Here is a 27,606-nt window from a genome sequence, read left to right as displayed (position 1 = left end):
GCAGTAAGCTATGTAACTATTGCTTTCCTACTGATACAGTAAGTTGACGTGCTACAATTTCTTTTACAGTGTTACTTTTTTCTGTAAAAGGTGTACTTGTGGTAAATCTGCAAGGATGCCCACAGAACGCGAGAACATGTGCTGTTATTGACGCCCGAGGTAAACTTGAACTGTAGGGACTGCAGCATCTTTGAGGAGAAGCTTCTTTGAAAAACCGGCATTGAGCTGTTCCTGACTGACGAAGCAGTCACTTGTGAACTGTACAGGACAGATGGTTTAGGTCGAACTAGATGCTGTGGTATTTCTGAATAAATAAACATTAGACACTGGTCTCTTATATTAATGTTGTTCGGAAGCCTGTGCAATGATGTCGTTTCCTGACGGTGGGCAGTGTTTATAAATGTTTACATTTATACGACAACGGCTCGTGAAAAGGCACAGCTACTTTATGCAGGCTGAGTGCATTTGTCTGTGGATTGACTGTTTTGAAACTTATATGGTAGATTCATCGCCCCTAGACCTCTGCTATCATGAAAAAGCCAGGGAATTTCATAGAATGTGACCTTTAATATAACTCCGATTGTATTCGTCTGAATAAAGAAAGTCAAATACACCTAGGATGAGTAAATCATGGGCTAATTTTAATTTTTGGGTGAACTATCCCTTTAAGAGGTGTTGGCTCTGCTCTTACCTGCCGTTGAGTTGGATGCGGTCTGCTAGTTTTGAGAGCTGGTCCGGCAGCCGGCGCTGTTTAATGACCCCTTCAGGACTAACAGAGACCTCACACAGCGAGTAGGTTTCCGAAGCTGCGATGAGGCCGAACTCGCTCACTACATGCGAGACGACGTCTTTGGCTGTGGTGTCTTTACTGATGATGATATAGCAGCTCTGCTGGTCCGCCTTGAACACGCGGATCACCTGATCGGGAATGTCTGTGACCCGCGAGAGGAAGGAGATGCAGTTAAACACACACAACCGGTGAAAGCATTTGAAATAAAAGGTCAATGGTGAGATGTTTGGCTCAGATTTGGAAAACAAGGCAATGGCTCAAACACTATCCCATCATCCAGATGATTTACAGGACAGAAATCTTTTTCAGGTTTCATTCACATCTTCACTTGATGAATGAAAGTCATATGGGTGTGGAACTCAATCCACCATAATGACGGCGTTTTCGCATGCTTTTTGACGTCGAGTGTAAACCATTTCATGCCACAAACTCGTAACCACATGTAGTGTTGGGGAAAGTTACTTTGAAAAGTAATGCATTACAATATTGAGTTACTCCCTTAAAAAGTAACTTAGTTACTTTTTTTTAGAAAAGTAATGCGTTGCGTTACTTTTTCTCACAAAAAAGTTATATTTTTGGGCCAATGTAAAGACGCCCTTTCAGACCAAAATTGTAATAATAAGGCTGAAGGAAATGCAAATTCACATGTGTCTAGTAGAGGAGCAGATCAAACAAACCTGCCGTTCTGGATCACAGAAGAATAGATGCAGGAGAAGAATGTTTAACACTTACTTCACCAATAAAAACAAAAAATCTAAAGTCATTTTTGCTTATGGTTTAACAGAAGCAAGTACATTGGTCAATAAAGTGAGATTAAATGCATGAATTTTATTCATTTTGAGAAATACTGAATCTTTTTTGCAATTAGTCAATGCATGCTCACATTTAGTCTAGAACTACAATAACCATCATGTTTTCACACACACACACACACACACACACACACACACACACACACACACACACACACACACACACACACACACACACACACACACACACACACACACACGCCTCTGCACTTCGATTTGTCTCAACATGAGGACAGGAGAGATGTCAGTCTCCCGTCAATGTGAAAAAGTAACTTGCGTTACTTATTTGAAAGAGTAACTAAGATATTTTGCTGTAAATTTAAAAAAGTAATGCGTTACTTTACAAGTTACTTGAAAAAAGTAATCGAATTACTTAACTCAAGTTACTTGTAGTTACTCCCAACACTGACCACATGCAATTAAGTTCAAAACAGCATACAAGAGTTAAACGCATGAAAAGGAAAAGAGTGTATGACATGTACAGTGTACTTACAGTAGAAACCAGCCACTGGTGGAGCCAAGAAACACACAGAGAGAGATAGAGAGAGAGAGAGAGAGAGAGAGAGAGAGAGAGAGAGAGAGAGAGATGACACATGACAGCTACAGCACACACCAGTGGAGACATCACAACTAATCTAAAGATGTCCTCCTCATTATAAACATCTCTCGTACTGCAGGTTTCCAGATTCGTGTGTAGTGGATCTGAAACCAGCCTTCATTTGACACAACCCAGAGCTGAGGTTTCAGAAAGGAAACATTTACTGGAATCCTTCCTAACATCCTCATATATTCTAAATATATCTATCTAAATGTAGATTGTTTTCAGAGCTTGAAATACAGAGAAATAAACAGCTTCAGCTTCACTCATACACAGAGGAAACCCTCTATTGTGAAAAGAAGTACACTTCAGTATCCTTTTAAAAAAGAGTGCATACAAACGGATATCATACACTTTAAACGAATGCGAACGGAAAGAAATAATTTGAAACAAATTAATGTTATTATTACAAAAAATTATTACAGTTTAAAGGGATACTCCACTTTTTTGGGAAATAGGCTCATTTTACAACTCCCCCAGAGTTAAAGAGTTGAGTACTATACTCTCATTCCTGGGTAATAATCCAGGAGCTGTGCAGCCGTACCATGGTACGTACCATGCCGTACCACGTAATGATATGACGCAGCGCCTGAAAATAGTCCCCAGCTCGGTAACTTCCAACGTGACCGGGACTCAGTTTGTCTAACCTATTAGACCTATTTTCAGGCGCTGCGTCATATCATTACGCCTGCTGGACTCATGGTACGGCAGCAAAGTTTCTTGATTATTACGCAGGAATGAGAGTATAGTTCCTAGCCATATCAGCCTAGAAAATCACAACTTTACATTTTCCGTCGGTCTTAGTACACGATGTAACTACAGAAGAGTCAAGTTTTAAATAGGAAAAATATCGAAACTCTTTGGTCATTTTTTTGAGAGAGATGCTAATGGTCCTGTCCGATTCAATGATCTATGCTAAGCTATGCTAAAAGTGGTACCGCCAGACCCGGAGATCGGCTGAATGGACTCGAAAACGGTAAAACTCAACTGTTTAACTCTGGGGGAGCTGTAAAATGAGCCTGTTTCCAAAAAAAGTGGAGTATCCCTTTAAATGTATATTAAATGCAATACACGTTTGAAAGTTTTTTTGATTTATAATGATATAAATAACATTGATATAAGTGATCACCTGGATTTAGACCTTTATTAAATATAAAGCGTTCACGGGCAAATTTGCGTTATGTATTTCCCCAGCATCGAAATCAGGCTCATTTAAATGTCAGGAAACACGATTCCTGCTGCATGTCAATGTCCATGATCACCGGATCTTTGGTAGATGTAAGGAACACTATATCGAGTCCAACCTTTAGTTTAATCTGATAATCGTTCGTTTTACTGGCAGTTTCCCCTGTTAAACCCAGTCACTCAGTAGCTCTTCTGCCACTCAGGCCGGCTGAGGGAGTGTGTTCCCGCGGGAAAGTGATGTCAATGCATTCCCTCTATAATCTGATGACATGTGTGTGGTCATTATATCAGCGAGTGGTTGTGTGTGTTACCTGCGGGGTTGGTGAAGTCGAGCGCGCTGGCGGGCTGGAGCAGGTCAGGACTGCTGGACGACAGGCTTCCCGGGATCGGCATGATGGCCACGCTGTGCCGGCACTGCTTCGTGCCCACCATACTGTCATCCTGAGACTGGGACAAGCCACTGTCACTGCACACACAGAGGAAGAGGGATTACAGCCGGCTCAACACACTAACACTGCATGTCAACACACACACACACACACACACACACACACACACACACACACACACACACACACACACACACAGATGGAAGACGTGGACATTTAGGCCGTTTTCACACTTGATTTGACTTAACTGGAAGGAGACGAACCAAATGTAATTTTGCTAAAAGAATAACTATTAATAAGAAAAAACAGCTGTTCTGCAACTGGTTAACATCATTTATTACATGGCTCTGTGGAATAATTGATTCTGATTGGTCCATCCAGCGGTGTATTATTCCCAGATAACAGCCTCTGAGAACAGAAACACAGGCTCATCCGGGTCACTGCAGTCATCAGCGTTATACACTCGCTAGGAACGGGTTTTCTTCGTGGAAGTTTTGCGTTTGGTGAGATGATAACATATTAAAACTCAGTCAAATCAAAATTTTGTGTACAGTTATTTAATTATGCCATCCAGTATCGTGGACTCGCTCTCTCTCGTTTCATATTGTTTTGTACACTGCTGGATTATGAGACACAAACAGGTACGGTTTTAAAACAGTTTAATCTGAAATCAATATCTCTAATCCCCATAATTATTTATGTTGTATTAACCATATCTCTTAAATGTCCGTCTAGTTTGAACTCGCCACTGAAACTGCTCTCTCCGCAGAAGCTTTGCGTTTAAAGACCTAATCAAATATTTTGACTCAGATCAATATTTCGTGTCTAATTATTTACTTATGTGGCAAATATCCGTGTAATAAGTGTGATAATGTACATCCAGCCGGTTGTTATCTCAGAATAAACCCCTTCAGGCTGATGAAGACCTGATCCTGATCACCCCGTCAGGGTTTATTCTGAGATAACAACCGGCCGGATCTACATTATCACTTACATAATAACCCTGCGTGACGTCAAAGAGAAAGGAAAGATGCTTCAGAGAAAGACCAGGGGTCTCATTAATAAACGTACACCCCTTCCCACACAAAGGTTGTGATCTATTAAAAACACACTTGACGGGGGAATGTGCATCTGTATGTAAACTCTGATCATGCGTACGAACATTTAGGAGACGGAGCAGTTTGGAGACACCGACGGTGATCTGAGGGACTGATGAAGGAAAACCACTTTAAATCTTCATTATGAGTCCTAATCATAAATGTTCACAATAACAGTTTAAATAAATAAAAGAATGATTTAAACTCTATTTTACATCTGATTTACACATTTAGATTAAATATGCCATTCTCATTAATGGAGTTAAGCACTTAAATTACATCAAATCATTACTGAGAAGTTACAACATTTTTTATATTCGAATAAATAGAAGTATTTGTAGTGGATGCGATGCTTTTGAACACTTTTCCTGTGGCTTGCTGTGTTTTAATGTTTGCTTAGCGCATGATAATAGCAGAAAACTCATGGTCTGAGAAAATATTTCTGTGGAAATAATGATCAGTAATGCACAATAAGGCCTATCTGTTTCCATTACAAATATAAAGCAATTAAAAATTATTATTTGGCCAGTGGAAATTAAAAGATTGAGAAAAACTTTCTCTGAAATGTATTTTATACTATTGGATTTATTTATTCAAAAACAAGGCAAGGATAGGCTACTAAATTATTTTTAGCAATGTAATGTGACGCACATACATTTTTGGCTTTCGGGAGCACGTACACTTTTAGTAAGGATCCTACACACAGTTGTATAAATGAGACCCCTGGATTAACATCACTGATGAAGCTTTGATTTGCTGGGTTAGGGTATTAAGGGTCTTATTTGTCTGAGAGAACTTTCACAGTTAGTTTTGGAGACTATGTCTCCTCAACGGCTTCTTTCACGTGTGGGGTCCCCCAGGGCTCTATTTTGGGGCCTATTTCGTTCTCCCTGAATATGCTCCCCTTAGGACATACTTTTAGGAAATTTGGTATTTCTTTTCACTGTTATGCAGACGATACGCAAATTTATCTGCCTTTGAAAAGACACTCGCACTTTAGCGCCTCTATTGCAGTGTCTTGAGGATATTAAGGCCTGGATGGCACTAAATTTCCTTAGTTTTAATGAAAATAAAACAGAAGTTTTGCTGTTTACGCCGGGAGGCACTTATGAGTCATTAAATTTGGACGAATTGGTGAATTGAATCCACTTGTGAAGCCTTATGTAAAAAATGTAAGTGTTATTACTGATTGTGATTTTAAATCGGACAAACAGATTAACTCGGCAGTTAAATCAATTTTTTTTCCAATTGAGACAACTCACCAAGGTGAAATCTTTCCTGTCCTTTAAAGACTTTGAAAAACTTGTTCATATTTTCATTTCATCTCGTCTGGATTATTGTAATGGCCTCTATATAGGCATTAGTCAGGCCTCTCTCTCCAGACGGTCCAGAATGCAGCAGCTCGCCTGTTGACGGGTACATGAAAGCGGGAACACATTACCCCTGTTTCTCACCTCTCTTCACTGGTTACCTGTCCATTTCAGGATTCATTTTAAGATTTTGTTGTTTGTTTTTAAATCTCTTAATGGTTTTGCACCTAAATATCTTTCTGACCTGACTCAAGCTGTATGCTCCGCTAAGAGCACTTAGGTCTGCTGACCATTTGCTTTTAGTTGTCCCACGGGTAAAGCTGAAGAGCAGGGGTGACAGAGCATTTGCACAGGCTCAAACACTTGCACAGGCTCAAACACTTGCTGATTTTAAATCTAGCTTAAAAAATATATTTTTATAGGCTGGCATTTGATGCTATGTGAGAGTTGGAGCTACCTCACCGATGGTCATGAGTCTAAACCGACCGAACTGCAGTGTGAAAGCGCTCTAAACAGACACGAGCACAAACACAGAGTGAACACACACACACACACACACACACAATCCATGAATGAGACTCGAGCCTGAGATGAGCAAACACAGCAGAAGCACACGTGACGTCTCAGCGATGGCTCATGGGTAAACTCGTGCCAATCAGACGCTGAGCTTTACACAGACGGGCTGATTTACATGATGCTGTCTCACTCTCAGAGCAGAGAGACAACGAGACAGACAGAAGTGATGATCCACTCTGAGAGAACACATCAGCACAGAGAACATCCCCCACAGTCACATGGAGTTAGATACACAGGTATGGAAGCCCATTTACGCCACATTAGAAAAAAAAAAAAATCATGCTTTGGTAAATCATAATTATGAGATAAAAGTACAAAGTTTCAAATTCTACATCATACAGTGGGCTCAAAAAATATCGGCACCCTCGGTAAATATGGGCGAAAATGACAGTGAAAATTTGTTTTTAGCAATTTCTCTATAAATTTCCGATTTTTATTAAATTTTTTTACATTTAAAAAAAAAATTTTTAGTCGAAATTGGCAAAAGCTGAAATTATGAGATAAAAAGTGATGAGATAAGTCTAAATTATGTCATACTATGTCATAATTATGAGATAAAAAAAATCATGAGATAAGAGTCGAAATTATGAAATACTGTCATTACTATGAGATAGTCAAAATGATTAGATAAAAAGTCATGAGATACAATTGACCTTTCGCCGGCCCCTCCCCCAAAACGGCCATTGTCCAATCACACATCATAGCAACCGTTACTATGTGAGCATGTCCGACAAACATTCTCCAAGCCAGATGGTGAAGCGGTGCGCCCACGGCGTTTGTAAATGTGTGGAATAAGGGCTGCCTCCGACAAAAAAACATTTTCTAATCGACTATAGTTATTCATTTAAGCCATTAGTGGACAAATCGCCCCTTTAAATTAATTGAATTACTTAAATTACTTAAATAGGCTATATAGCCTACTACAGGATAATGAGCGTTTACGTAATATAGCCACACAAGCGCACGCATAAAGCTTGCCACAAAGAACCAGTATAAGTAATTTGGGGTCAGTAAGATTTTTTAAGAAATTAAGAAAAGTAATAGGCAAGGATGCATTCAATTGATCAAAAGTGACAGTATAGACATTTATAACGTTAGAAAAGCTTTCTATTTCAGAAAACTCTGAAACTTTCTATTAATCAAAGAATCCTGAAAAACAAAACAAAACAAAACAAAAAACAGTTTTCTACATTGATAACAATCAGAAATATTTATTGAGCAGTAAATCAGCGTATTATTCCCTCAGGTAACGTTAGGTTGCACGTTTTCTTGCGTGGGTGGATGTTGGAATCAATAATCACGTTGTTTGCATTCGCCTATGATTTGCCGAAATCAAAATGCTGACATTGAAAGTCCCGCTCGGAGCGGTAAACCAAACAATGATTTGTCCCTAAATAATGATATATTAAATCATAATATATTATATATTATTATTATTGATAGGATGATAACAGGTGTCGTGATCAGCACTGCTGCTGTATCAGTCAGTGGTTAGATCAGCTTTGCAGTCAAAAAAAAAAAAAAACAGGACAAGGGAGATATAAATTATGCATTATTAATTATGACAAATAAATTATGCCCAAAATACGGGACATTTGGCAACCCTAACGTTAGTTTTTTCCCTTCCCCAATAACAAAGCACATAACGTTAGCAGGGCTGAACTGGAACAAAACAATACAAATCTAATTTGCTAATAAAAATGAGCAAAATATAACAGCTCAGATAACTGCGATTGTCTGCAACAAATCGGAGAAAATCAAGACAGAAGAAGAGGTCTACGATGCCTACGGATGCTGGTTGATCACAAACGTCCAAGCTGCCGTCTGCAAGTGTTTATGTCGATTGCGTGGGTATTAGAGATTTTTCTGCGATTGTCATGGGGTTTCTCAGATTTCACTTGAGACCGGTATGCATTAGCCTCGATAGTAGTCGTGTCTCCTTCATTGTGTATTTTTATATTTCGAATATATCCCTCCACGGCATACTGTAACCCCTTTTGCCTCGATCTGGAGGATATCGCGGAGGTATTACTCCAAAAAAGGTCACTGACACGCACGGGTATACCTCTTCCCGTCATGGCAATCTGTCACGCTGGTCGTGTTTGACCATTTGTTTGTCGGACGTAGCAACAGTAACTAAGGGGGGCGGGGCTCGGCGAAAGGTCAATTGATGTTCCAAATCATATTTATAACATACTAAGTCGTAGTTATGAGATAGTCAAAATTGACTCAAAATTATGAGATAAAAAGTCATATTGAGATAAAATGATGACATACCAAGTCATAATTATGAGATACTATATCTAAGTAAAAATTATGTAGAAATTGAACAGTGAAATTGACATAAAAAGTCATGACAAAAAGTAAATTATGCCAAGTCGATTCAATTTTTCATGTCATAATGACTTTATTATAACGAGTTGTGTCATAAATTTGACTTTTTTCATAATTATGATTTACCAAAGCAGTTTTTATTTATTTATCCACATACATACAAAAATAAGAAATTTCTTTTTTTTCTTTTTTTTGCATGTATGTGAGACACAGCTAGTGTTTGTCCAGGTCCAGGTCACGTGACAAACAGCGCTTGTGATTTCACAGAAACAGGAATTGAAAAGAACGACTTCCACACAGGACGTGACAGCACTGTTTGACACGGTTCATTTACACAAGGAAAACATCTTGACCAATGACAGAAAACACCTAACAAGGCACGACGTGATACAAGCGATCTTGCTTTCCTGGCCAGTCACAGCCTTAGTCCACAGGACAGTGTTGTTAGCGGCTCTGATTGGCTGCTGGAAAGGTCGTGCCTTTTTAGGATGTGATGCAACTCTTCATGAACACGCAGAAAAGAGAAGAAGTGCCAGTGAAATGTGTTGTTAGTGTATGCACAGATGCTGAGTCTGCACAATCACATGGTTTATGTGAAGATGAAACAACATGAATGTTCACGCAAACGATTTGTGCTGCACTACTCTTAACATCATGACATATTTCATGTGAGAGAGAGAGAGAGAGAGAGAGAGTGTGTTGAGCTGGTGTCTCTTACCCAAACAGTCCCCTGTGCAAGTGAAGCAGCCATAAAAACAGAAGACACGTGATGTCAAGCAGAACAAGCATCAAGCACAGAGATGACCCACAGACACACACTTACTGCGCTCACATTCACCCCAACTTCATAAGATAAAACACACACTGTGCATGAACAACATGACGCCTGTTTTAGGTCATTCAGATTTGTTGCACTGTGACAGCGATGCCCAGAACAACAACATATGAACAGTGATGGGTCTCAGCTAGTGATTATGTGCTTAGAAACAAATTATTTGTCAGAAATGTTTAAGTTTAGTTAGAATAACATTGCGGGTGACTTTACCATGGATCATTTATCTCAGATCTTGGAAATAATTTACAGTAAAAGAAATGTTCAAACTGAGGTGTATTCATGACAAAGACTGTTTCAGTCAAATATTTAATCTAATTAATTACATGATCAGCCGATTAATTAATCGCCATCAAATTTGGTTGAGAAATTACCCCCATTATTTTGCTTCCATAGTGCCCTGCATACTGTTTGCAACTAAACTGCATGCGATGTAAGATGACGTACAGGTCTGGGCCGATCTCATCTTAAACATTTTGTTGAGAGTGCTGGACAGTAGTGCACTCGCAGAGTGGGCCGATATCTGTGATTGATTTTGTGGACAGACAAAGTGCTTGTCGATGTAATCTTATCACGTCTGGTTAGGACATGGTGTAAATTTCATGACACTTGAGCACATTTTCTCTCACCACAGTGAGAAAACAACAATATATTACAGGGGTGTCTTGTCCTGCCTCAGTTCCTGACCGTAGTGATGACCACTCAAGAGGACAACTAACTAATGGATGGATGGAGGCGTGTTTAAACCAAGCGGCAGCCTTCCCGTCTCTCTCTTGAAACCAACACTGAAGTGACTTAAACTGCAGTTCACCGACTGGCCACTAGAGACAGGCTCCAAAAGAGAGTCAATCCCATAAACCATAAAAAACATGTTTACATCCTGGTACAAAAAGTGGTTTTGGTCAATATAGCTAATGTTGCCCTTCATGATGACTGTGAGGGGGGTGAATATATTTATAACTCATCTGTTTAAATTATATTAAGCCTTAAAGTTCTACATAATTAAGGGCGTGGCCACTTGAGTGACAGGTGGATTGCCGCTGATGTCACTACTAGCCGTTTGTCTGCTGTCTGTTAGCGTTATGTCACCTCAGCTAATCCGCCTCGCTGAACATTTCCATTTATCCGGGAGTGACGCGCGGCCAAGATGGCGACGGCCGGCTCCGCCCACTTTGGGCTTCAAAAATGCTCTTCAGAACTGACGGGTGACGTCACACACACTACGTCCATTGTTTTATACAGTCTATGGTTTAAACCCTGTGAGAGTGTAAGAATGACAGGTAAAGGCTCTTCGTGCGGATGATGGAGGAACCCTGAAACTCCCAGAGCGCGTTGATCCCGACACGAATGAGGAAAAGAATGGAGAATGGAGACTAAAGAGAGGGAGTGAAGCATCATCCACACAGGAGCGTGTGTTTACCTGAAGGGTTTCGGGGGGAGGATGCTGAATCTGGTCTTCTCCAGCATCTTGCGGATCTTGTTGCGTCCCCCGGACACCGTGTTGGCCTTCATCTTCTTGCGGCTCTTGCTGTCCGAGGGAAACTCCATGTCTCCGGGCAGATCCGGGATGGAGAAGCGGTTGCTCTTCCTCTCCTGAATCTTAGGGATGTGAGGAACACCGTTCTTCTTCTCGTGCCTCACTCGATTTTGAAGCTCTTTGAAAACTGCAACGAGTCAAAATCAAGTCAAATCAAGTGTATTTGTAAAGCTCTTTCTACAATACACACTGATTTAAAGCAGCTTTACAGAAAGTCACACTGTTATGTCTATAATGCCTTGATGCTTTACCATAGAGCAAGTTTTAGTAGGCGATAAGATTTTACATATGAGTGATCCTGCGGATTTATATTTAGTTATATTGTTTTTATAATGTTGTCTAGCACATATATCAGTGCTGCAGTGACTGAGACACATGACTGAGCGATCAAGACAATTAAGAGTTAAAATATCGGTCAGTTTCATTCCATTAAGAGCTTCAAATATTGTTCCATAAAGAGCTTCAAAATATCGGTCAGTTTTGTTCCATTAAGAAGTTTAAAATATCGGTCAGTTTTGTTTCATTAAGAGCTTTAAAGAAAGTCATACTTTTATGCCTATAATGCCTTGATGCTTTACCATAGAGCTTTGAAATATTAAATATCGGTCAGTTTTGTTCCATTAAGAAGTTTAAAATATCAGTCATTTTTGTTTCATTAAGAGCTTAAAAATATCGGTCATTTTTGTTCCATTAAGAAGTTTAAAATATCGGTCATTTTTGTTCCATTAAGAAGTTTAAAATATCGGTCAGTTTTGTTTCATTAAGAGCTTTAAAGAAAGTCATACTTTTATGCCTATAATGCCTTGATGCTTTACCATAGAGCTTTGAAATATTAAATATTGGCAGGTTTTTTCCATTAAGAGCTTTAAAATATCGGTTTCGTTTTGTTCCATTAAGAAATTTATATGTCGGTCAGTTTCGTTCCATTAAGAGATTTTAAGCACAAAAAGTATTCTCGTCGCTTCATAAAATTAAGGTTGAACCACTGTAGTCACATGGACTATTTTAACAATGTCTTTACTACCTTTCTAGCCCTTCAAAGTGTTAACTAAACAGCTGTCAATGGAGCTCGCCCTGAGCCATCAGATTTCATCAAAAATATCTTAATTTGTGATCTCAAGATGAACGAAGGTCTTACGGGTTTGAACAACATGAGGGTGAGTAATTACTGACAGAATTTTCATTTTTGGGTGAACTAACCCTTTAATTGATTTAAGAGAGTTAAATATTGATCAGTTTTTGCCATTAAGAAATGTAAATATTTATCAGCTTTGTTCTTTTAAGAGATTTCAATTTTGGTCAGTTTTACAGTGAGTGTAAACAATTTCTCAAGTATTAATTCAAATATAATGGGTTGTTGCAGGTAAAAATTCTGAAGAAACAAAACAGAGCAGATACTACAGCCTTCATCTCATTAAAGCGGGGTTTCCATGTACAGTTTTAATTTGGATTATTTTATAACACACACAATGCTGAGCATGCGAGCACTCGCTTGAGATGGATAAATGTTTTAATTGGTAAGAAAAGATGCTCATAAACATCAGGCTAGTATACAAGTTTCTCAGAGCGCTTTGAAGTCAGTCATTACATTTAATTGAATTGAATGCCTTTATTGTCATTGCACTTAGTTGCACAACAAAATTCTTAAGTGCAACTCCTTGCACAATCCAAAACACTAAGTAAAGGTAAAACACACAACATACGATCCCATAATCCCATGTGTATAAACAGTCAATGTATTGCACATTCCCATAAGCAATATATCTTGCACAGACCATACTTAGTTAATTGAATATTATGAGTTTAGTATTTTTATGGCACTTACATGGTGGAACTTGTAATACAACAGCAGCTTCAACTTTCATTGTCATATATGTGTGCCTGGACCACAAAACCAGTCTTATGTGTCAATCTGAAAGCTGAATAAATAAGCTTTCCATTGATGTATGGTTTGTTATTATAGGACAATATTTGGCCGAGATACAACTATTAGAAAATCTGGAATCTGAGGGTGTAAATAAATCGAAACATTGAGAAAATCTCCTTTAAAGTTGTTCATTTATGTTCGCGATTTTGCAACATTCACTCACAAAAATACATTTTTGATATATTTATGGTAGGAAATTGACAAAATATCTTCATGGATCATGATCTATACTTAATATTCTAATGATTTTTGGCATAAAAGAAAAATCCATAATTTTGAACCATATAATGTATTGTTGGCTATTGCCACAAATATACCCATGTGACATGTGACTGGTTTTGTGGTCCAGGGTTACACATGTGATAGGTCTACGTGTTCTGTATGCAGATTATCTTTAATTCTGTGATACTATGTACGCTACTGTACAAATACTGTGACATACCGAAGATGTTGGTCTTCACAGTAAGAGAGAGGTGTGTGTTGTTCTTGAGGATGTCCATGGCTTTGGTGTACGAGATGTTCTCAAAGTTCTGTCCATTAATCTCCAAGATCTGAGGACAGACGAGCACAACGTGTTCATGCTGAAATGCTAATGAAGTGTTGTTGTGAGCAGAGCGTGTTCCTGTAACCGTACCTGATCGCCACGCTTGAGTCCCGCTTCGGCCGCTTTACTGCCCTCGGCCACAGACTCCACGAAGATCCCGAAGCCTCGCTCGCTGCCGCCCTGAAGCGTGAAGAACAGCGGAGACTCTCGGGACTGCTTCTGGAGAGTGATCTGACGACACTTGGCCTTCGCAGCACACGCTATGTTCAGCAGACGCAGGTGACCCTTCATTTTCTGAGAGACCGTTCAGGGAAACACACATATTGACATATTCAGATGTGGGGTGTGTCCCGTACACTGCTGTAACTCACTGCTTCACTATCACAGTACGATCATCGTTGAAGAAATCCACTAGCTAGTCACGACTGTTTCCTGAAACCGTATTGTCGCAAATTGGTCGTTCAACAACGTTGGTTAATGATGTCACACAGGTGGAGGAGTGATAACTACTGTTAATGAATCTGTTTGAGATCGAATTAATGCGAGATGTTTTTCTATAAATCACGGACTGGCATCTGAGGACTATTGCTCATTTTTCTCAGTTATTTTGCTTTATTTCCAGATTCACTCATAGACTCGTTCTTACACACTAGAGCTCGTTCACACACACACACACACACACACACACACACACACACACACACACACACACACACACACACACACACACACACACACACACACACACACACACACACACACACACACACACACACACACACACACACACACACACACACACACACACACACACACACACACACACACACTCTTCAACAACTACACTTTAAATCTCTCGACAAACTAAAAGACGTGAATGACATTTGCATGTATTGTAAATTAAAGACACAGGTTGCACTGAATGTCAGCTTGATTATTTTGCTCAAGATCAGGATTTATTGAGTCCACATGTCATGAACACTAGAAACTCTTCTTCTAACCACAGGTCGAGATCTCTCGTTACACACACACACACACACACACACACACACACACACACACACACACAACTCTGAGATGCTGTTTGCGAATGTTCGCTGGAACGCTGGTTTCGGGAAACACAGACTCGTTGAACTATGCTAATAACGATGGAACTTGCGAACATGGTTGGCTAACGCTGCTTTCGGGAAACACACCCCTGTACAATAGCACTGATTCAGTAAATGAAGCCTGTAGTGAAACTAGAGATGTGTGTTCCAGCGGTAACAGAAGCTCTGCTGTGAATATACAATCACTCGTTTATACAGCTCTGAGTTTCATTTCTCACTTTAGCACTAAAGACATTTCCATGATGTTAGAAGATTTTATTCATTTCCAGGACTTTCCCTTGAGAAAAGAAGTGCGCTACATTGTTCCGAATGTGCCCTTGTAGTGTACTTCAAATCTTAAATGAATATTCACTTGCAGATATTACAATATTAATTAAATTAAAGGGCGCTTAATTGTATTTAAAGAGAGTATAAGTTCATGGCTATGTTTCTTAACACACTTTTAAAAAGTCTAAAATGTATTTAAAGTACATTTTAAACAATATGTTTTAATGCCTTAAAGTAGTTCACTTATTTTAATGTGTTGACAAACATACATACAGACATGTAAAGTACTTGATTGTAATATTAAAGCTGCCGTCGGCAAGTCTGGCAGATTGGGTCGATTAGCCAAAATGTTGAATGTTTACAACTCTCATGCCCCTCCCCACTACCAGCGAGCACCCTCCCATCGAGGTCGTGCTCGTCAGTGCGTCACTGTGCGTGTGTACCTGATTTTCTGTGAACGCGTCCGTCTCTTCAGCATCTATCAACACCATGGACTCAGAGGTAGGCAGCCCTGGCTAATATATCCATAGATAGCAATAACCGAGGAATTGGAAGCTTGTTAGTAGATTTTCTCTCCGCCATCACGCTTCATGCAATCTCCAGGCGAACTTCAGGCGTGGCGTGTGCATGTGATATTAACGTGCGCGAGTGAGGGGGGATCTGTGGCGTGTGCACGACCTGTGATTGACAGTCAGATCTCACACCCCCCTGCGCTGATTGGACCTGATGAAGCGGGAGCGCTGGATTTTTGCAAAACAAATAACACGCTCCAGGTGGAGTAAGAAGCTCGGGGTTTTTTCTAAAACCACCTTATTTATGTTGTTCTGTCGGATTATAGTGTCGATTACACTGAATATGATCAAAAAAATGTTGCCGACGGCAGCTTTAACTGTAGTGTTATTCGATATTCGATTTAAAGTTAAAATATTTGTAAATGTACTAAATTGCAACTTCATCAGTACAAATGTGTCATTACAACTATATTAAATATATGACATACAAGTTTCAGGAGAAATTCCATTAAAGTATATTTTAGTTTATCATAGATGCTTGTCAGTAAATTCATCTGTACAGTTGAACCATTATTTCAAACACAATAGAATTATGAAATGACATATAAAAATGTACTTAAGTGGTCAAAAGAAAAAGCACTCTTAAATTATATCTATTAATACAAATTTAAATTATAAAGCATTTTCATTTGATGAAAATTAATTTCATATCATGAAATTAAATATCCAAAATCATTACATTCAGTGTATTCTTTTAAAGTATATTATTTCCATAAGTACTCTTTTTAAAGGGGATCTATTATGCTTTTTGTGTGTGTGTGTGTGTGTGTGTGTGTGTGTGTGTGTGTGTGTGTGTGTGTGTGTGTGTGTGTGTGTGTGTGTGTGTGTGTGTGTGTGTGTGTGTGTGTGTGTGTAATAAAGCTGTTTGTGCATGTAAACCTTTTGTAAAGTAAATTACAGATTTTTTTCGTATTCTATTAGACCTGAACAAAAGATTAAAAATATATACAAACATATATTAATCTGACTTATAAATCTCTCGTTATGCTACATCATCACCAAATATTGGAGTCAATCTTTTTGTCAACTTGTTTTCTTTCAATTAGTGCCGGTTTTGAATTTAATTTTGGAACTGATCGATCGTAGGCCTTATGAGCTTTCATAAAAACATTATTTGTGGATAATTTTGTCAATTTTACATAAAATATGCATACAAAAAAAAGTTGACAAAAAGATTGAATCCTGTGTTTGTTTATAAAATAGCATAACAAGATATTTATAAGCTATTTTTTTGTAGGCCGGTCATTTTTTACTGTGAACATCATAAGTGTGACTTTGTGCTATTTTGTACAATTAAATATTTCAAGCTATTTCAAAATAAATGTCCTGGTTAAATGGCCCTGTCAATGAGTATAACAACTTTAAAAGTGTTTCCCGGTCTAAAAATCCCTATTTTAGGATCCCCTGATATGTCCATGTTATCCACGACCACAGGCGTCCTGATTTAACAAACTTGTTTTGTCTGAACTGATGTCGACACTCACCGAGAAATCCAGTAACTTCTCAAAGTCCTCCAGGAACTGTGTCATCACGGGATCGCCTTCAAAATCGTTAAAATGATTGTTCACCCACAACAACACGATCCTCGTCACCTGCGAGATCACACAATATGTAAACTATTAATCGCATCCAAAATAAAAGTTTGTGTTTACATGATATATGTGTGCGTACAGTGTATACTTACTTTGTATATATAAATACACACACATGCATGTACTGAATATATATTAAAAAGAAAATGTGTTATTTATATATAACATATTTGTATATTTATATAGAATATAAATTATGCATAAATATATATACATGCAAATATTTCTTAAATATATACATACATGTGTGTGTGTGTATTTATATTAAAAAAAATCTTCATACAGTGACTTAAATATTATTCCGACACTTTGAGCTGATCATGTTTTGCTGAAGTGTTTTGTCTTTAATTGCTAATGCTCTTTTTAAACACAGACTGAACACGATGAAGCATTGCTTGGTGATTGGTTGAGCTGAACTGGTATTATCTAATTGTGTAGTTAAATTTAACAGCTGACAGATATTCAACATAATTCATGTGTGAGACAGTCTAACAGAAGGACGGACAAAACCAGTCAAATATCAACTGAGTTCTGCTCATATTTTATTACCATTTTCTAAACTATAGTGAATAAACTGTGATAATGTGAGAAATGTTGAAGGGGTCTGAATACATTTTGGTTTGACACACACACACACCCACACACACACACACACACCGACTGACCGTGTCTCTGAGACTGTCCACTTTGAACCACTCCAGCAGTTTCTGGCCCACGTCCATGGGGCTGTCCAGGAAGGTTCGGTGTGTGAGGAGAAAGTCCTCGATGTACGTTGGGTCGACGACTGACGGCTCCTCCACCAGGTGCAGGATCAGGCGCTCAGGAGTGCCCTGAACCGTTCACAGGGATAAACATTCTGGATTATCAGTTTTTAAGGGCATTTGTTGAGGTCAGTGTGTAGAGAAAGACTACACGCCTGCGCACATACATATTCAAACGTGCACATCTATAGACTGAACACGTAGTCACATGTGCACGCCGTCGGTGTTTCACAGATTTGTGTTTTTGAAGCTTACACAGAGATGATAATGTTTTTCAAAAATGTTCAACACTTGCACATTGGGAACCTGTTTCGAGGTTTGCGTTCTCGAGCCCCAAAACACTGTTGTTGTGCGGAAGACCGGACAGAACACATGAAGGGTTTTCAGTTAAGTTAAGTGACCCTTCGCAGGGAGTTTGATTGAAAGGCGATCTGACCAATCATAATCCGCCGAATCCGCCATTTTTGTCCGACAGAGCAGTCAGGAGAGTTAGTAGATTAACGTTGGAGGATTTGAACTTGATAAACGGAGTACTGATGTCTTTCTGCAGTTAAAACAACACTCCTTCTGATGTTCATTCATGTTTATTTGATGCTATAAATTAACTAGAAGGAAGAGATGATGGGTTCACGACACATTAAAGAGCCACAAAACGGTATTTATTGTTTAAATTTCGTAAAAAAATGACCAAATTTGAAAGTTGAGACTCTGTTTCATATCAAAAGTAACCTGGTCTGTCCCGTGTTGTCAGTGTCCTCTCTGCTCCGCGATGTGAGAGCGGCGGCGGCTCGTCGGACATAGCAACAGTAACTAAAGGGGGCGGGTCTTTGCGAATGGTCAATTACTAATCATCTTTGCAATGGAAGTGAATCAATCAAAACTAACTTTATCTGGACAATAACTGTATTCTAGAGCTGCTGTAAAGCCTAAACAATCTCTGTTACTGTAATCTCCTATTATCAGTGTAAAGCTGCTGTGAAACATCTATATTGTTAAAGCGCTGTATAAATGAAGGGGACTTGACTTGACACACACAACACAAGACCACCTGATGCACAGCAAACTGAAGACTGGTTCAGTGATACGGCACTAATGTCTGAGGCCATCACTCGAGTCATGTGATGTCTAGAAAACAACACTAACTATATTATCTGGAGAATCAGACCTCTATATTACTGATCTCCTGCATTGACAGCATTATATGAGAACTGACCTGAGCTGGACGATGACATCACTGTTTTCTCCAGAGCGGATATATACAGTCATGGCCAAAAGTGTTGGCAGTATTTCTCACAGAAAAGTATTGAGTGTGTCTTGGAACAACAGTGTGTGTGGTTCAGGTTGACATATTTTCACACAAAACTACAAAAAATGGGCTGGACAAAATTATTGGCATACAAAATTGTGGATAAATAAGTTTGTTTCAAGCATGTGATGCTCTTTTAAACTCACCTGGGGCAAGTAACAGGTGTGAGCAATATAAAAATCACACCTGAAAGCATATAAAAAGGAGAGAAGTTGTGTTTCTGTGTGTGCCACACTAAGCATGGAGAACAGAAAGAGGAGAAGAGACCTGTCTGAGGACTTGAGAACCAAAATTGTGGACAAATATCAACAACCTCAAGGTTGCAAGTCCATCTCCAGAGATCCAGATGTTCCTTTGTCCACAGTGCGCAACATGATCAAGAAGTTTGCAACTGTAGCTAATGCTAATCTCCCTGGACGTGGACGGAAGAGAGCAACAGATGAAAGGTTGTGACGCAGGACAGTCCGGATGGTGGATGAGCAGTCCCACACAAGCTGTCCTGCAGGCTCAGGGTGCATCAGTGTCAGCGCGAACCATACGGCGACGTTTGAATGAAACGAAACGCCATGGCAGGAGACCCAGGAGGACCCCACTGCTGACACAGAGACATACAGAAGCAAGACTACAGGTTGCCAAAATGTACGTGAGTAAGCCAAAATCCTTCTGGGAGAACGTCTTGTGGACAGATGAGACCAAGATGGAGGACATCATTCTACTGTTTACCGAAAGCGGAATGAAGCCTACAAAGAAGAGAACACAGTACCTACAGTCAAGGTTACAGGTTCAAAGATGTTTTGGGCTTGTTGTGCTGCCTCTGGCTCTGGGTGCCTTGACTGTGTGCAAGACATCATGAAATCTGAGGATTACCAAAGGATTTTGGGTCGCAATGTAGACGGGCCCAGTGTCAGAAAGCTGGGTTTGCGTCCGAGATCATGGGTCAAAAGCAGGACAATGACCCCAAACATACTTCAAAAAGCACCCAGAAATGGATGGCAACAAAGCGCTGGAGAGTTCTGAAGTGGCCAGCAATGAGTCCAGATCTAAATCCCATTGAACACCTGTGGAGAGATCTTAAAACATTGCTGTTGGGAAAAGGCGCCCTTCCAATATGAGAGACCTGGAGCGGTTTGCCAAAGAAGAGTGGTCCAAAATTCCGGGTGAGAGGTGTAAGAAGCTTGTTGATGGGTACAGGAAGCGATTGATTTCAGTTATTTTTTCCAAAGGATGTGAAACCAAATATTAAGTTAAGGGTGCCAATAATTTTGTCCGGCCCATTTTTGGAGTTTTGTGTGAAATTTGCTTTTTTTCCTCTGTTTTTTTTTGTGTACACACAAAGGAAATAAACATGTGTATAGCAAAACATGTGTAACTGCAATACTTCATTTTCTGGACAAATTTCAGGGGTGCCAACACTTTTGGCCATGACTGTATATAAATTAAATTAATACGTTTTTTACCACAGAAATGAACCATCACTGAACTTACTTAAGCTGGACTGTGACGCCATTTTCTTCTAGACACAAACTGTGCTGCATTATGTTCCTGTTATCTCTGTAAAGATGCTTTGATACAATCTGTACTGTAAAGACAGACCTGAAACTGACCCTGAACACCTCGTTTACAGCCAATCAGAAGATTCAGAGCTGCTCTGAGAGATGTGCCACTATGAACATCAAAAAAGGGAAATGCTCCGACTGCCGAGTCCAAGATCGTTTAACTTCAGAAACAGCTTCTTATGAAACCTTATGAAATCAGATTTAATGAATAAATCTCACCCTACTTCCACACTTAACTTAATCACTGTTCATTAAGACATTCACTTAATTAGATTAATTTTGTATTAATTTTGTTTTCTGGAATGTTCAAATATGCAAATGAGGCATTATCTAATTAAATATGCACTCATTTGCATACATTTCACATTGGATGAAGCCAGTTTGAATTTGTTGATATATTATTGGATTTTTGATAAATCAGAGGGAAATAAATGCTTTTTCACCATGTTTTTAGGAATATTATGTAAATCAGGCGAATGATAAATGAATATAGAGTGGAATAACACTGTAAAGTTTGGTGTAAGTGGAGATTTCTAACCTTGTAATTGAAACCTACAGTTGCAAATGGACAAAAGTGCGATAAAATAAACACTTAAATTTGGATTGTGGATGTTTTTCTCTTCATAAAACAGCCCAAAACTGACCAGTGCATAAACACAAACACTAACGCATGAAGATGATGATCAGTTCCTCACCTTGATGACGATGTGGCCCTTCCTGGTGCCGCTGCGATCCAGCTCCCGGTGCTCCTTCACCATCACGATCTCCCCCTCCTCCTCCACCTTGTGTGTGTTCTTCTCCACATGGTTGAGGATGCGACAGTAGTCCTCTTGAGCGATGCACACAAACTGACCCACAACAACATGAGGAAGAGCAATGAACTGAGAGTAGCGCAGGAGGTTAGTCTGAACCAGACATGGATAACACACACTATCACAGCGCCAGCTCATGAGTGCGACGCCCGCGTGTGTGTGTGTGTGAGGACGAGAGCGAGCGCAGGGTTCACAGCGTTTGAGGAAGTTGAGGTGGAGTCTTTATTTTGAGGAATCAGCAGCGCTGCTATATTGGGAGGCTTTTGCATTCGGACCCTGACCACGACACATCATGACCTACAGAGATAACAGTGTGGAGGGACGGACATCATACAGGCCCGTAATAATCACGGATGACCCCCTGTATTTCATATTCTTAGAGAAGAAAATAGAGAAAAACTAACTAAACTAGAGATTTGTGGCCCATTCCTGCATTCCCAGGGAACTGAACCTTGACCTTGGTGTTGCTGGCACTGTTCGAACTACCAAAAACCTAAAAACTAGAGAAAAAAAGTTTAAATGCATTGCTTTACATTTGTATTCTCTAAAGTGTTTAATTCCTTTAAATAATAAAAAGAGTCATGACATTTGTGGGCGTTGTTAGTTATTCCTTATTTCACTTTCACGTCACATGACCTCAGAAGAGTTTAATGACAGCATCAGCGTCTTCACAACGTTCCCGTCAGTGGAGGACAGAGTCTGGACGTAAAGCTCACACACACGTCAACGTTCCCCGAGGACAGAGTCTGGATGTGAAGCTCACACACACGTCAACGTTCCCCGAGGACAGAGTCTGGATGTGAAGCTCACACACACATCAGTGTTCCCCAAGGACAGAGCCTGGACGTAAAGCTCACACACACATCAACGTTCCCCGAGGACAGAGCCTGGATGTGAAGCTCACAGACACATCAGTGTTCCCCAAGGACAGAGCCTGGACGTAAAGCTCACACACACGTCAACGTTCCCCGAGGACAGAGCCTGGATGTGAAGCTCACAGACACATCAGTGTTCCCCAAGGACAGAGCCTGGACGTAAAGCTCACACACACATCAACGTTCCCCGAGGACAGAGCCTGGACGTAAAGCTCACACACACGTCAACGTTCCCCGAGGACAGAGCCTGGATGTGAAGCTCACAGACACATCAGTGTTCCCCGAGGACAGAGTCTGGACGTGAGGCTCACACACACGTCAACGTTCCCCGAGGACAGAGCCTGGATGTGAAGCTCACAGACACATCAGTGTTCCCCGAGGACAGAGTCTGGACGTGAGGCTCACACCGGCTGCGCAGTGAAGGCTTCACACACACACGTCAATGTTGTTCAGACCTCACTTTCTCACAAACACTTTCAACATATCCTCCTCCTTTTTTGTTTTTAACTCACAATTTACTTATGCCATAATTAGTTTTTTAATCTAATAATTAGAGATGCACCGATTACAATTTTCTAGGTCGATTCCGATTTCCGATTTTTCATTGAGTTTGACCTGCCGATACCGATTTTAGCCGATTCTGATTTAATTTTTTTCTAACCACTTTACAGCACACACAAATATTTATTTTCGATCTTTTCTTTAACCCTTTCAGGCGCAAGTTTAAAATATTCTAACTGACACCCCCACCCCCCAGAGTGAGTTTTTCAAGGCGAACGTTCCCTTTAATGTTTCCATGGCGACGCGTCACGCGATACACCGCAGCCACAATAATACTGTATGACAGATGTGTCGCTTTTATTTCGCTTTTCCTTTTTTATTAAAAAAATTCACAAACTTGCTTACCATGTCATCAACTAGCCTGATATTCCGATTCTCAAATACGTGTAAGTGAGTGTGTTTGGTCGTTTAAAATGGCCGATCATGTGAAAATCGGCCAATTCCGGTCACCAGCCGATCAATCGGTGCATCTCTACTAATAATTATAACTTAGTGTGTCAAAAAATTTACTTTTTGTGTCATATTTTCAACTTTTTAGTTCGTAATTCTCTTTTTTCATAATGTTATCTTTTTATCTCATGAATACAATTTTGTTTTTGTCAGAATTTTGTTTATTTAAAACAAAAAAATCCATAATTTATTTATTTTTATAATGATGACATAGTATGTCATAATTTGAATTTATCTCATGGTCTAAATTTAGCCTTTTTTCTAATAATTTTTGCTTTTTTATCATAATTGTGGCTTTAATCTCATAATAGTAACTTTTTATTTCATAATTATAACATCAATTTCGACTTTTCATAATTTGGGCTTTTTTCTTATGATTTTGTTTTTTAACTTTTTATCATAATGAAGACATAGTTTGTCATAATGTGAACTTTGATCTCATGGTATGTCCAGGAACAGAACTGGACACCCTGAAGTATCTCATAACTCTGTCATGTCATAATCGTGATTCCCCGAGGCACGTGTTGCGCTCACCTGGCAGTCGTCGGCTTTGGTGCACACGAGGCCGCTCATGAACTGTGTGTCGAGAGACGGAGAGATGCCGAAGCTGTTGCCCATACACAGCATCTCTGCTCTTCCCTCTCCATAACTGATCTCCACACACCCGTTCAGGATCACGTACCACGTGTTCAGCTGCAAACACACACACACACACACACTAGTGTTCAGCTGCAAACAGAGCATTTAGATCATCTCACCCACACACACTAGTGTTCAGCTGCAAACATTTAGATGATCTCACACACACACACACACACACACACACACACACACACACACACACACACACACACACACACACACACACACTAGTGCACTCAGATCATCACACACACACACACACACACACACACACACACACACTAGTGCACTCAGATCATCACACACACACACACACACACACACTCACACTCACACACACACACACACACACACACACACACACACTAGTGCACTCAGATAATCACACACACACACACACACACACACACACTAGTGCCCTCAGATCATCACACCCACTAATGCACACAGATCATCACACACACACACACACACACACACACACACACACACTAGTGCACTCAGATCATCACACACACTAATGCACACAGATCATCTCACACACACACACACACACACACACACACTAGTGCACTCAGATCACCACACACTCACACACACACACACACACACACACACACTAGTGCACTCAGATCATCACACACACACACACACACACACACACACGCACACACACTAGTGCACTCAGATCACCACACACACTACTGCACTCAGATCATCACACACACACTAGTGCACTCAGATCACACACACACACACACTAGTGCACTAATATCATCACACACACACACACACACACACACACACACACACACACACACACACGCACGCACACACACACACACACACACACACACACACACACACACACACACTAGTGCACTCAGATCATCACACACAGACACTAGTGCACTCAGATGATCATCACACACACTAGTGCACTCAGTTCATCACACACACACACACACACACACACACACACTAGTGCACTCAGATCATCACACACACACACACACACACACACACACACACACACACACACACACACTAGTGCACTCAGATCATCACACACACTAGTGCACACAGATCATCACACACACACACACACACACACACACACACACACACACACACACACACACACACACTAGTGCACTCAGATCATCACACACACACACACACACACACACACACACACACACACACACTAGTGCACTCAGATCATCACACACACACACACACACACACACACTAGTGCACTCAGATAATCACACACACACTAGTGCACTCAGATCATCACACACACTAATGCACACAGATCATCTCACACACACACACACACACACACACACACACACACACACACACACACACTGGTGCACTCAGATCATCACACACACTAGTGCACACAGATCATCACACACACACACTAGTGATGTATGTCTCGAGACCGGTCTTTTTTTACGTTTTTTTACTTTTACGTGGTCTCGGTCTTGTCACGGCCTTGACGGTCTTTGGTCTTGGTCTTGTCTTGGTCTCGGACCTCTCGGTCTTGTCTAGGTCTCGCTGTCTCAGACCGACATAGTGGTCGGGGAATTTAGCAATACAATACTACAATATCCACAACGACACAACGTTCGATAATGCAACATTATTATCCGCAACGGAACGGATTGAAGCGTGCGTCCGAGTGAAAGTGCGGCGTGTGCGCGAGCCACACCAGAAAACACTTTATCCGCGCCACTGATCGCCGCGGCAACGAGCACTTTGATCACTTGATTTAAAAAACACATATCAGTGACATGATGGGTTTTATCTTCATTAAGGAGATTGTGGGTAACTGCACAACTGACAGATGACTTTGAGCGCACCGCCAACGGTGTGTGTGTGTGTGTGTGTGTGTGTGTGTAACCATAGCGACCAACTTTCGGATCCTGCACTTCAGCCTATAATTTCGTTTTTAAAAATTTAATTATGTATTTAAAAGTTGCAGAATGGATTAATTTGGAGACTCCGAAATCGGCAGAGATAGGCAGGCATTTGCTTAGATGAATTTGTGACTTTGATGTGTGTGTGTGTGTGTGTGTGTGTTGTTTGATTACAGTATTGTATTTAAGATGGTGTTAGACTAAATAAATGGTATTTTAAATATCATATGCATATCTCCGTTGTGTTGACTAAACATTAGGCCTAATCCAAGTTTATAATTGTGTATCTTTAATTTGATTTTACGATTTCATCTACACATTAAGTATAATTTCAATTGGTTATATATTTCTCATTCTTTAGACAGTTGTTGGAGGAGCAAGATTGTGTTGGAGGTGTTTGATGTTTTGTCAGATGAACCATCAGTACCAGTCATGTCAGTCCTCAACAGTACACAAAAGTTAAGGGAGTCTCAATCCTCTAATAGTGCAGTAACAGCCATCATGCAAATGCTACACATAGTTGATCTCACCCAGTCTGCAAAAACATTTACAGTGAGCTCACAGTCACACACATGACATGGTCTGTCTCTGTATAGTTCTGCCTGTGTAGTTGAAGTAATACCATCTAATATGTATTGAATGTAAACTGCGGCTGAACCCTAGAATGCTGCTATTCTTGAATTCATACAAGTTGCTTAGCTTCAACACTGTTTTTTTCCCCCTCCGGTCTCGACTTGGTCTTGGTCTCGACTTGGTCTTGGTCTTGACTTGGTCTGTCTTGGTCTTGGTCTTGGTCTTGTCTTGGTCTCGATACCCTCTGGTCTTGGTAGTGTCTTGGTCTCGGTTTAGGCGGTCTTGACTACAAGTCTAACACACACACACACACACACACACACACACGTGCATTCAGATCATCACACACACTAGTGCACTCAGATCACCACACACACACACACACTAGTGCACTCAGATCATCACACACACTAGTGCACTCAGATCACCACACACACACTAGTGCACACATGTAAGATGAGTTTATATAAAGTAGTACCGCTGCAGGAAATGCAGATGAAGGAAGGAAATCATTGCCAAAAACTGTGTGTGTGTGTGTGTGTGTGTGTGTGTGTGTGTGTGTGTGTGTGTGTGTGTGTGTGTGTATACGAGTGAATCTGCTTCTTGACCTTGCACCATCTCTTTGCGTTTCTGTCTCTCATGAAGAAAGAGCGTCTGTCTTGACCTTCACA

General features: G+C 40.2%; 1 protein-coding gene and 1 long non-coding RNA gene across 3 annotated transcripts; both read right to left on the bottom strand.

Moving 5' to 3' along the window:
• Positions 1 to 91: 91 nt before the first annotated feature.
• On the bottom strand, positions 92 to 24,551 carry LOC309491888 (rap guanine nucleotide exchange factor 6-like). Of its 2 annotated transcripts, XM_082190913.1 has the most exons (10): positions 24,327 to 24,551; positions 21,790 to 21,942; positions 18,137 to 18,301; positions 17,364 to 17,471; positions 14,022 to 14,225; positions 13,830 to 13,938; positions 11,344 to 11,587; positions 3,697 to 3,851; positions 2,096 to 2,110; positions 92 to 932 (listed from the first exon to the last, which is right to left on the bottom strand). In XM_082190913.1, exons 1-10 carry the CDS (start codon positions 24,534 to 24,536, stop codon positions 688 to 690), a joined length of 1,608 nt encoding a protein of 535 aa, XP_082047039.1. In that variant the 5' UTR covers positions 24,537 to 24,551; the 3' UTR covers positions 92 to 687. The 2 variants fall into 2 exon arrangements, with proteins under 2 accessions (XP_082047039.1, XP_082047040.1); XM_082190914.1 differs by lacking the exon at positions 2,096 to 2,110 and having other exon boundaries at positions 98 to 932.
• On the bottom strand, positions 14,911 to 15,067 carry LOC309491889. Its single transcript, XR_014203358.1, has 2 exons — positions 14,980 to 15,067; positions 14,911 to 14,947 (listed from the first exon to the last, which is right to left on the bottom strand). It is a non-coding gene; the product is annotated as an uncharacterized lncRNA (long non-coding RNA).
• Positions 24,552 to 27,606: the final 3,055 nt, after the last annotated feature.

Source organism: Leuciscus leuciscus (genome assembly GCF_965113295.1).
Source record: "Leuciscus leuciscus genome assembly, contig: HAP1_SCAFFOLD_673, whole genome shotgun sequence".
Lineage (NCBI taxonomy): Eukaryota > Metazoa > Chordata > Actinopteri > Cypriniformes > Leuciscidae > Leuciscus > Leuciscus leuciscus.
This window is presented reverse-complemented; position numbering and strand designations above follow the sequence as displayed.